Genomic DNA, 12,059 nt, shown 5'->3' with positions numbered 1-12,059 from the left:
ATATAGATCTCACTTTGAAGTAAACCCCCACCCAAATCTAACTCTCTCTGCACAAGTAACATCTGCCCCCCTGCAGTGCTCATGGTTTTGTCCATCTAAGAAGGATTTTGTCAGAAAGAGAGAACTAGAATAAGGCCCAAAGTGTGCAAATATCATGCTGCCAGTGGGATTCAAGTTGACTTTGAGAACATACTGTATTTGCATTTAAACAGATTATAATAATTTTTGGGATGTTGGAAACATTAGAACACATAGCCAAAACCATTGTCTGTTACTTGTTTTGCAAGTAAATATATCAACTCATTACAGTACATACTGTAAAACATATTTTATTATGCTGAGACACCTATGCAGACGTTTCAAAACTGTGTATTAGGGTGAGACCAAATTAAGAGCGAGGTCCTGTGATGTGTCTCTGCCGTATGTTATTTTACCAATCTTTGCCCATTGTAACCAAAAAATAATCTATTACCATAACACAGTATTTGGAACTACAGTATGTGTAGCAGCACTTCATAAAAAAGCCTATGGGGCCAGAGAAGGCCATGCCTTGAGCTCTGATGGACACCGCTGACAATCAGGTGATCAATCCAGGAGTATTCAGACACCAGCAGCAGCAGCAATGAGCAAGTATGGAATATGCAGAGGAATCTGTGTAAGGGGATAAGGGGTTTCCCTGTAGACTCCAATAGTTGACATGTTGTCACTATGCAGGAAGGGCACCTTCTGTGCAATGGGTGGAGGACATTCTATGCTAGTGGGAGATCTGTTTGTGTGTGTGGGTTGAAGTATTTTGTGCTAAAGGGTATTTTCTGTGCTAGGGGTGATCTGTGTAGGAGGGGATCTCCCGTGCTAGATGGAGATCTGTGTGTGGGGGATCTATGCTTAGCGGTGATCTATGAGGGGGGAGGTCTGTGCAAGTGGGGCTGTTATAAACAGCATATGTGTGTGTATATCTAGTTATACTAGCCAGTGCCTACCCAGCCACTGACCTCACCAATACTAGCCAGTGCCTCCCCAGCCATTGACCTCACTGATACTGACTAGTGCCTCCCCAGTTGTGCCTCCCCAGTTGTTAAACTCCCTGATACTAGCCAGTGCCTCCCCAGCCACTGACCTCACCAATACTAGCTAGTGCCTCCCCAGTCGTTAAACTCCTTGATAAAAGCCAGTGCCTCTCCTTCAACTGACCTTATCGATAGACACCAGTGCCTCCCCTGCCAATAATCTCACCAATACTAGCCAATGCCTCCACAGCTATTGGCCTCACCACTGCCAGGTGCTTTATTGAATCTCTCCTGTAATGTCATATTTTCAAAGCATTATAGAATCTCTTTAATGCTACTGTATTTCTTTTATTCTATCTCTCACTGTATATAGGAATGTTGTTTTATTGCATTTGTGAATATATTGATCATTTAGTAGAAAAGCATGTTCTCACCGTATCTGCTAATGGAGGTCCGGGAAATGCTTGCAGAAGCTGGGATATTGTATGATGACGTTTGTTTGGGGACAAGAGCCACCACCGAACGATCTGAAACCTGTACAAGAAAAACTTACATAGTCATGATAAAGCTTTACCTACTTGTGAATGACACTGTACCTTTCTATTACAATTTCCAAAATAGAAGTGTTAAATTTGGACACACCAAATTTTGATTTGATTTACATCTCTCTTCTGTTAGCATTTTGTTAATTGATTAATTAATTAATTAAATTAACGCATGAGCGTCTCACTCGCTTGCACTTCCCACTCAGCTGGGAGGCAGGGAGTGGGGACAGGGTGCTTCCCTGCCCATCTCTGCTTCATGTTTGATTGCAGTACAAATTTGTTTGGAAAATGGGCAAAACCATGTGCACTGCAGGGGGGGCAGATGTAACATGTGCAGAGAGAGTTACATTTGAGTGGGGTGTGTTGAAACTGAAATCTAAATTGCAGTGTAAATATAATGCAGCCAGTATTTACCCTGCACAGAAACAAAATAACTCACACAAATCTAACTCTCTCTGCACATGTTAAATCTGCCCCACCTGCAGTGCACATGGTTTTGCCCATTTTCCAAACAAATTTGTACTGCGATCAGATCTGAATAAGGCCAGGTCTGACCTAGTGACTGCTCACAATGTATTTACTGCCCACATGATCTGTTTTATATTTGTTTTATACAGTATTTCACACTCTACAAAATGAAGTTTATGTAAGTGCTTAAAAGAGATCCAAAGCATTGCATCTGCACTGTAGCTAAGAATTTAAAGAAACTACTTTGATAGAAAATGGGAAAATGGCCTTGGACAATAGCATTTCCATGCCTTGTGCTAAGATCGTAACCTTTACTTATGGAATGTAGCCCTAATTGTCTTTTGCGATACAAGTTGGAGGGTGGTTTTTTTTTGGAACACAACATTACAGTATCAGATCTTGCATATTCTGAAAACATGACTCATTTCCTCACACAAAGCGATGTTTGTGCTAGGAGTGTTTCCAACTCAGCCCAGAATCCAAACAAGTAGTGTTCAAAGATATTTTATGTTCGTGGCTAATACATGTGAAAAACACTTTTTTTTATATTTTTTATTAAGAACATTTAAGCCTCTCTCATTTACAAGCCTATCTTATGGAGAATGCAGCTGATTTCATTAAGGCTGAAGCACAAAGAGAATAAGCAGCTATAATAATGTTATGGACCATAAAGCATTCTTATTAAACCATTTTTTATTCTAACCGGTTTTATGAACTTTATAAAAATGTGATTTATAGCGGGACAAGCAATAAAGCCATCTTTCAGAGGCTTAAATGACCTGTCCCTCCATTACATCAGGAGGATTAATTAGACAAAAGTCAAACTGTAGATGAATATTAGCGCTAACGAGATTGTGTTATATTCTCTTCCCCCCAAAAAACAGTAATCGTTTTATCTTCCTTACATATTATTAATTTATAACAAATTCATAAAGGAGAAACCCCCTAAATAATACATTCTGTTACCAGGGATTATGCTGTGTTATACAACAGTTCCAGGCCCTCCTTGTGCAAGTCCTCACTTGTAGATATAAATAAATGAATGAATAAATACATATTTTATATTCTGCCAAAATCCTCACATCGCCCCATTATGTTCCCCACTCTCCCACATAACTGTTCCATTTTTATTCAAGGTTACAGTATTCTCACTGCTTGGTCTATTTATTTACTAGCCCTGTATAATTCAACTCAGAAAATAGTAATGCAGGCTCAAGATGCTGCAATGCTGCCATTGACATCAGACAACTGACCAGTATTGTTTGATGTTTAATAATAACCGATTGCAAATAAGTGTCATCTTAAATGGTACAAGAGATGACTATCTGACTATCTTATCATATGACCGCTGTCCTCAGGTGGTCTGGAAGTGATCTGGCCATTTGATTTGATTACAGGGCTGAACTGACTCGCAGGGGTTTTAGTGAAACCGTCGGTTGGCCCATTGTTTTGAGGGCCCATCTCCTCTATTTATCAGGTTCTTGACTAAAAAATAACTAGTAGAAGCGACACAAGGGCAGATGCTGCCATGTGGACAAAGCTTTGTTCTTGTTGGCTGTGTGGTTGAATAAGGGTGGCCCAGACGAGTAATGACTGTGCTCAAGTATCATTGCAGGCAATGACTGGATATTTAACAGGTAGCATAGCAAATTGCTCTTTTTGTGCGAATTAGTCTAAAACAAAAACAATCCTCTCAGAAAATGAGAACTTCATCTTCCTGACAATTAGCGTATCGGATACGCCCTGATGCAGAGGTTTCTTTCTGCTGATCCTCATCTACAGCAATGCACTATGTCAGCAAACTCACCAGTGTCCTTTCACAACTAAGGAATGCACTGCGAGGCTATCTACCCGTATAGATATAGTCACACAGTGCATTACCATATAAATATCAGTCTAGTATAGATTTCTAAGGACAACTAACAATGTCTAGACATTAACATACAGCAATGTATAGGCATGTGGTGTATGTATGTCCATGTTCTATTCTCTGTGGACCAATTATATAACCATGGGATAAAAAGTAGTAACAGGAATCACTGAACCCTACGGAACATAGTTCTCCCTGCTCGCGGTTACATGTGTCTGAACTCTAGTGCAAAGGCATGTTTCTTGTTTATCCTTACGCATTGAGTTATTAATAAGGTTATACAATAAATGTAATATGTATTCTAATTATTTCTAATTATTATTTAGCTTTTGTGTACATTGATGAAAGATTTTGTTGTAATCTTTGTGCACAAGGAGCGCTTCTTCTCTCTTCCTCACACATTGGCCGCGCGCACGTCACTATCCTTATTCATGCACACATGTACTAACTACTATCCTGCATCACGCACACATGTACTAACTACTATCCTGCATCACGCACACATGTACTACTATCCTGCATCACGCACACATGTACTAACTACTTTCCTGCATCACGCACACATGTACTAACTGAACTGCTATGGTATGGGCAGAGATACAGGGATACCTTGGAGGGATGATACATACTGAGTGAAATTTTGATTTACCATTGTAGTTACGTTTTATTGTGCGTAAATGAAGATACTTAACTTTACAACTAACATTTAAATGAAAACTTTCCATTTATATGACTTAACAGTGTATGTGATTAACATATCTAATAAATGCCATCCCTTTAAGAGAGCAGGACTAATTTACCTCTCTCTCGGTGATCACCATTTGCAGCTGCCCTTTCCCTTACACTAGTTCCTGTCTTGTCATTTGCCCAGAAAACTGTCTTCAATTATGTTATTCACTTTGTTCAACTTAAGGTGCCCACACACGCAATTCTCACATGCGATTTTTACTTTTTAGTTTAAAACATACTTTATTTTGCCTTGCGATTGTGATGCGCGCTCCTGTGTGGTCCATATTGCTTGTCTACTCTTCTAGGAGCCTGGGAATGGTCCCCATGATGTGTGAGTGTCGGCAAGTATGCTTGAAAATTAACCTTGGAATGTATGTCATGTGTTTTTTCATTTAGATCAAACCTTTAAGGCCATTTAACAACAATTTGGGCTCTTTCCTGCGATCGCGGAGATCAGAGCCCCAATTGCAGGTGAATGACAGCAGGTCAGATGCAATGCGCGGTCCCGTGCGCATCGCACCGGAGCCTGCGAGTTGCCGCCCTTGCTGCAGAAGCAGTCTCTTAGATTGCTTGGGCAGGCTTGGTTGCGATTGCGTGCAATATATCGCATGCAAGAGAGCCGCATACGGTATCTCCAACGGGAGAAGTCGCCACGGTGTAAGGGGGCCTTAAGAGACTGTGGGGGAAATTTACTAAAGAAAATTTGTAAAAAAAAAAAGGTGTATTTGTATCCAGAAATACACTTATTTTTGACATTTACTATCCCGAAAATACGGCAATTCGTATTCGTATTGATGTGCTATCAATACGAATACGAATTGCCGTATTTTCGGGATAGTAAGGGGGAAATTTACTAAATTGATAGCACATCAATACGAATACGAATTGCCGTATTTTCGGGATAGTAAATGTCAAAAATAAGTGTATTTCTGGATACAAATACACATATTTTTTTTACAAATTTCCTTTAGTAAATTTCCACCTAAGTATGATAGCCACAAGTGACCTTAAAACAAATGTTTATGACAAACAGGGAGTTTACTGGATCACCGTACAAGGTGAGGTGGCCCTGAAGGTAGAAAAGCACCAAAGTGTCTGTGAACTAAGTTTTTGTGTGGATACCAGTAATGCATATAACACAATTCTTCATATTAATGTACTGTAGATGATGTACCTGGTAGTGCATTAGTGTGTTAAGCCTCTTCCAGTCTCCTTCTATCTTAGTTGTGATGTCTTCATCTTGCAAGACGACCCTTGCTATTCGTCCTTGTCTCCACTCTGCCAGGGAATAAGGTACACCAAGCTCAATAGAAATTATATACATATTGTATGCTGATGCAACTCTTTGTATACAGTAAAATATATGATTTGCCATGCATAACCTTCCCACACAAGCCAAAATTGGTAGATTCCAATTACAGAATCCCAGCTTTCACTACTGACAATAAATTACTGTTCAGATACACATTTTACCAGAAGATTAGAACGGTGGAACAGATAAAAGTATAAATTGTCATACCCAAGTCCATGTCTACAGCTCTCGGCCTCTGAGAATATGGCACATTCTTATACACAGCATCCAATATCTTTTCCTTGACCTGAGTAATAGTATCACAGTTTAATGCCTTCACCGGGATCTCTGGACTGTTTTCATTGTCAGGGTTGACACAGTTCAGGATCTGCACACAATGAAAGGAAGCCACTTTAGACAAGGCTGAGAGAGACCCAAACGACTGGGAAATGACACATTAATAGCGAGGGCAGAATTTCAACATGCCACATAACTTTACTACACCCCCCTTGTGGGCACCTGATATATTTACCAGTGTTTTGTATTCAATCTGCTGCCGGATCAATTTATCTTCACTCAGTGAATAGCGGGCTTCTCCAGTGATTGAATCTATAGGTCCTTTCTCCATCTGTTGCTTAATAGCGCAGTGTAGCATGAAAAGGGGCTCCCCAGCGCACTCCTGTGAAAACCGTTAGAAAAACTGTGACTGATTGTGGACTGAGCGAATCTGTATTTAGGGGTAGATGCAGTGATAAGGGAGGAGAAGTGATAAAATGCCTGGTGCTTTATCACCAGCCAATCAGCTTCTGACTATTCCTTTTTAAACCCAGCCTGTAACTTAACAGTCAGGAGCTAATTGGCCGGTGATAAAGTACCAGGAACTTTATAACTTCTCCTCCCTTACCATTGCTTCTACCCCTTAGTCACCAGTGGCCAAATTTAATAGCCTCTGAGTTTGGCGGCAGTGCGGGATGCCCGCCAAAGGAGAGGCTTTTTTAAACGAGCATTCAATTACAAGGCAAAACCACACCTTGATTGCTCCTTAAAAAAAATTCTCAGATTTCAGCAGTTAAACTCAGAGGCTATTACATTTGGCCACATGTGTTTTATCTGTGTCCTGTAACAGTTAGTCTGTAGTAAAATTGCCCATAGAATGGATGATACCATATACTATACTGAAGTGAATAAAAAATAAAGTAATTGAAAACTAGCTTTACATTTTCAGTGATCAATAAATAAATAAATCAATAATTATATAATTGTGCTTAAATTCTTCTTAATTAGAGGCACAGTTCTATTCAGATTATCATTTAGTATTACAATAGCAGGTGCAGTGTTGAGTGTTTGGCTGGGGTGAATTAAATATCAAACATAAAAGATGAACAGTGCCATGTTAGCCAGTATTTGGTGATCAATTATATCCATGTACTGTTCACATGTTGTTGTGCTCCGTTACTTCATAGTGTTTTACTCCTTTAAAGTGCAAAATGGCTGTGCTATATTGTGTCGACGGTGTTTCGGACAAAGCCGGTCTTCAGGACATACATACGGTATGTCATATGTCCTGAAGACGGGCTTTGCCCAAAATGCCATTGACACAATAAAGCACAGCCTTTTGCATTTTAAAGGAGTCCCAGAGTGACGCCTATTCGTTCAACTTTAACTATTGATGGTAAACTCGTCCGAGCGAGCACCCAGGCAAGTATATAAATGTTGCATATTCCGCAGTGCTTTACAGAGAATATTTGAACATTCACATTATTCCCCGTGGAGCTTACAATCTATATTCCCTACCACATGTACACACACACACACAGACATTCTAGGGTTCATTTTGTTAGGAGCCAATTAACCTACCCGTAAATTTTTGGAATTGTGGGAGGAAACTGTAGTACCCGGAGTAAACCCATGCTAGCACAAGGAGACTATACAAACAGTTAGGGCCATGGCGGAAGTCAAACCCATGACCTCAGTGCGGTGAGGCAGTAATGCTAACCATTACACTGTCCGTACTGTGCACTATATATGGCACATCCCAATTTCAGAAGTTATATATGTAATACTTATTTTCAGTGACCTAATATTTGCTATTTGTGGGGTTGTGCCCATTTCTTTTTTCTGTAATGTGTGTTTTGGTGCCTATGACAAATATCAAGTTTTAAAATAAACAGAAACCAATACACTGGATATTATCATACCTTAAGGAACTTATGTAGAAGGAAAGCGAACCAGTTAGTCAGCATCTTCTCTGCCACAGACTCGGTCCTACAGTAGAAAAACAGCAGGATTACAATGTGCTGTGTCGCACTACACAGGTCTGCCGCTCTAACCTTTAAATGCACCATTGTTATTACTGCGAGTTTTAATGTTTCTGTTACATCTGAAAGTCTGCCAAGCTTTTGTTCATGTGTCTATGAATGCAAGAGAAAGTCTGTTTACACAAACCTATTTTATTTATATGCTACAGTTTCAAAGATGATTTGTGACATTAAATGTATTGTGATTTGCTTTATTTTTGTTTTCACATGGAAGAAAAACAATATTTAAACTTATCGGCTTCTCTGCAGCACTAAGCTGTTTGTACATTTACTATTATTATAAAGTTAAAAAAAAAACTATATAACAGTGTGTTTGTGGCCTGCTGCCAAGTTCTGTTCTGCTGGAGATGGAAGGGAGGGGGGAGTATGAAACGCACAAGATACTGTACCTGTTGGCTAATGTCTACGGCACATTGGGTTGGTTAGAAACAAATTATATTGTGTGCTAATGTTTCCTTGAAAAGGCAGCAGAAATTTTAGTAGCAATAATTTGGGGACAACTATGAATTGTGGATGCAATTATTTAGGTACAGTATTAAGGGCCTAAGCTTCAAAAGTGATAAAATGGAGAGTGATAAAAAGCCAGCCAATCAGCTCCTCTCTGACATTTTTGACATGGCAGGTAGGAGCTGATTGGCTGGCTGTTTACCACTCTCCCTTTTATCACTTTTGAAGTTTAAAGAATCTAGCCCTAATTATGAAGAGACCCTTGATTTTATAGAAGTCCCCATGTTTATTGCCATGTCAGAGTGTAAGCTACAGTACAGTATTTACTTCATCACCCTCCCTGAGAAGATCACTACACTGTATAAAAGAACGAAGCTGGTGTTGTCTACCGCATTGCATGGAAGGTAGCTTACCACACATACAATAAGTGGTCTTTGTCCTTCTTCTCATGATTTTAATCCTGTGCAAGCCGTTCTCACTTCATGTTAAGCTTTACAAAAGGATGAACAAATCTGCCTTTCAAAAAACGTCTGTAATTTTTTCTGAGCTCCGCGATTTTCAAAACCCCAGAGATTATTACAACAAATCTCTGCTTTTTTATATTCTTCCCTGCACAGCAGCCATAATTATTGCATTTCTTTTCTCATCTTACAGGAACAGAAACACACCCCACGGGGTGTTCAGCCTCTGGAATAGGGGCAGCGATATCTTATACATTTTAGCTTTTGCCAGCATAAGAAATGCATTCATTAATGACAGTGAATTCATTTCTTAAACAATGAAAGATTTAAAAGAACATTTTTGTAAAAATTGTTACTTTGGCGGGGGAGGTCACCTGATCACAGCCAAATTTTTTTTTCGCCTGATTTTTTTTTTTGGGGTCAATTTAATTCAATCCCACTTTTTTCTCAGTACATTTTACCCGCTATCATGCCAGATCATAAAGGATCTGGGATAACTCACAGCACTTATTGAATTCTATTCTAAATATTTTCTTTCTCCTGCCTCCAGACAGGTAAAACAATGAGTTATTCAGATACAATTGGTCCCCCACATGGTCGCAACTGGATTATCATCCATTATCATCCCTCCATTATGATCCATTCGTATGCCTGCGAGGGTTTGGGGGGGGGGGGGGGGGGGGGGGAATTCACATCTTTGTGTGTCAACCAGAATAAGGGCCAATATCCTCACTAAGGCCAGCTATTGAGGGTAATTGAATTATACCCCGGGGATCAATTAGGTGCAGTAGTTTAATGCAGTTAAATGAATTTACCTCTATGTCCAGCATAATAATAGATCAAGCTAGATCTATTTCCTGTAACTGTATATGACATCGGAAATAATAAGTGTGTACGGTCACACTCACTGGGACTGGAAACGAGCGTCAGGAATCCTAAATGAATGCTGGGAGGTTATAGATTTAGCCATGATAGACATGTATGTGCGATAAAAGTCCTGATCCATGTTACTGCACAGTGTATTGCTGCCCAGCTAGTACTGGTTCTGTTCTTAATGTAACAAAATATATATAACTATTGCTAGGAAAAAAACAAAAAACATTACAATATGTTGGAGAACCAATAGTTGGAAAGGGCTGCTGGCTGATAGGAAATGCCACCCACATCAGCAAAAGCTGAGTTCCAGACTTTCAATACGTAATATTAAAATGATCAGGAATGAAATGTAATATGGTGCATGCTTTGCATACTGTCAGGAATATCTCCTGCAAATACCAGCTAAGCTTCTATATTGTAAACAACTAATTACTGCAAAGTCTCAGCCATTTCAGCATTTTATTTCCACGCTCCCTAGCTCTACAGCACATAAATTTCATGCAAACGGCCTGATTTGTAAAGCTTGTGCCCAGTCTCTGGGGGAAATATTAGTTTAGTAAGAATAATACAGGTGGTCTTGGAACATGTTCTGTAATACATTTCTCAATCAGTTTATCATTCTCTTGACAGTGAAATCATGCATAATGTGAGTGTAGAACAAATAGATAATAAAAAAGAAAGCTGGACACCCCTTATTATACGTGATAATGACATTGTATCACAATATAATAAATGCCTACTCGGAAGTGGCATTTGGTTGTACACCACCTGCCTTACCCTTGTAACCCTGTGCTGTTTATTCCTCCTGATCACGCACGCCAGCTTCAGCATCCCCTTTCATGCCTTGTCTTTTCCCACCCTCTGAGGACCTCACCCCACCACCTTATTCAAGGAATCCGTCTGCCTCCGTATCCCGTCACCAAACAAATTTCATTTTGAAACAACCAAGCATGTAATTAAATTGCCGGAATACAGCTCCGGATTTTTATTCTATCTCTCTTTCCCCTTACTGTGTATTCTCCCTTAGGCTATGGCTGATCTTTCCTGCTCCGCATTAATATTTACAGTTTCCCAAAAATAATGGATGTGTCCTTGCTGCGAGGCCTCTAGGGTGCGGCAACCGTTTGAGCCTTTGCATTAATGCGCTGCTGCAGATCTCACTGGCCATCACAGGGTTAATCCATCTCTTTATTTCCCCCACAATCCGATATCTCAGCATTACAGACGTCATTGGAAACATTTCTTATTAATGGTGCGGCAGCGAGAAGACGAGGGACATGATTTGATTAGGATATGGACTTAAGTAAAATGACAGAGAATAAGTATTGGACACTGCCTAGCTGCACGCATTGACTGATCCTGATTATTTTAGTTAATACTAGCTCTGGTTAGACAGCGGTTTGCGGAACTCCCTACAGTTCTTCTGCCTTTCTCCTCTAGAAACACATTTAGACATTGATTACTTTCTGTCATTTTACTGACATTGTAAACAAGGATATTTACCATTCAAGTGTTACAGTACATCCCCTGGTGCTGAACAGGTTAAACATATGAGGCTGAAATAATAAGTGTTCAGTACATGGGTTAATATCCCTGATTCTATGCCTATTTTTAGCCCGCTCAGTAGGAGTGATGAACTAATATTAAGTGCTGGCAGTGGAAGCAGAGTCTCCCCCTCCTCTCTCCTCTTCTCTCTCCCACAATTCCCGGGGGAAATTAACAAGGATTCCATTATTGTGTCTTGCGGGACAGTTTCTGTGTTAACGGACGCACAAGAATCAACTGCAATTTCCTGTGCACAAAACCACACTTGTTGTATTTGAAATCGGAACCTGCGCTTAAGGGCAAGCTTTTACATAAGCGGGGGGCAAAGGTGAGCCAATTAAAAATGGCCACCAACTATGATAGGATTAACTTAAAACCAGTCTACCAGGTATAAAACCAAAAGCAAAGTTTTGGCAAAGAGTGGAGTCACGCAATTGGTAGCATTCCAGCTGTTGCAGAGCTACAACTTATGGTGGCAATATGTACACTCGAAATTTTAGTT

At 39.9% G+C, this 12,059-nt stretch overlaps 1 protein-coding gene and 1 long non-coding RNA gene across 3 annotated transcripts in view; one reads left to right on the top strand and one right to left on the bottom strand.

The window, feature by feature from the left end:
• LOC146060042 (uncharacterized) overlaps positions 1-616 on the top strand; it is a 119,125-nt gene extending 118,509 nt beyond the window's left edge. For both annotated transcript variants that reach the window (XR_014470360.1, XR_014470361.1), the window contains exon 3: positions 483-616. This is a non-coding gene — a long non-coding RNA (uncharacterized LOC146060042). The remainder of the gene's footprint in view (positions 1-482) is intronic.
• PLXNA2 (plexin A2) overlaps positions 1-12,059 on the bottom strand; it is a 308,762-nt gene that overhangs the window by 14,035 nt on the left and 282,668 nt on the right. Inside the window, exons 23-27 of the mRNA XM_083172831.1 lie at positions 8,109-8,175; positions 6,443-6,589; positions 6,139-6,298; positions 5,794-5,897; positions 1,442-1,541 (exon numbers count right to left, since the gene is read on the bottom strand). Coding sequence (XP_083028957.1) covers positions 1,442-1,541; positions 5,794-5,897; positions 6,139-6,298; positions 6,443-6,589; positions 8,109-8,175 — 578 coding nt within the window. The remainder of the gene's footprint in view (positions 1-1,441; positions 1,542-5,793; positions 5,898-6,138; positions 6,299-6,442; positions 6,590-8,108; positions 8,176-12,059) is intronic.

The sequence above is a fragment of the Crinia signifera genome, chromosome 2 (assembly GCF_055691185.1).
Source record: "Crinia signifera chromosome 2, ASM5569118v1, whole genome shotgun sequence".
Classification (NCBI taxonomy): domain Eukaryota; kingdom Metazoa; phylum Chordata; class Amphibia; order Anura; family Myobatrachidae; genus Crinia; species Crinia signifera.
This window is presented reverse-complemented; position numbering and strand designations above follow the sequence as displayed.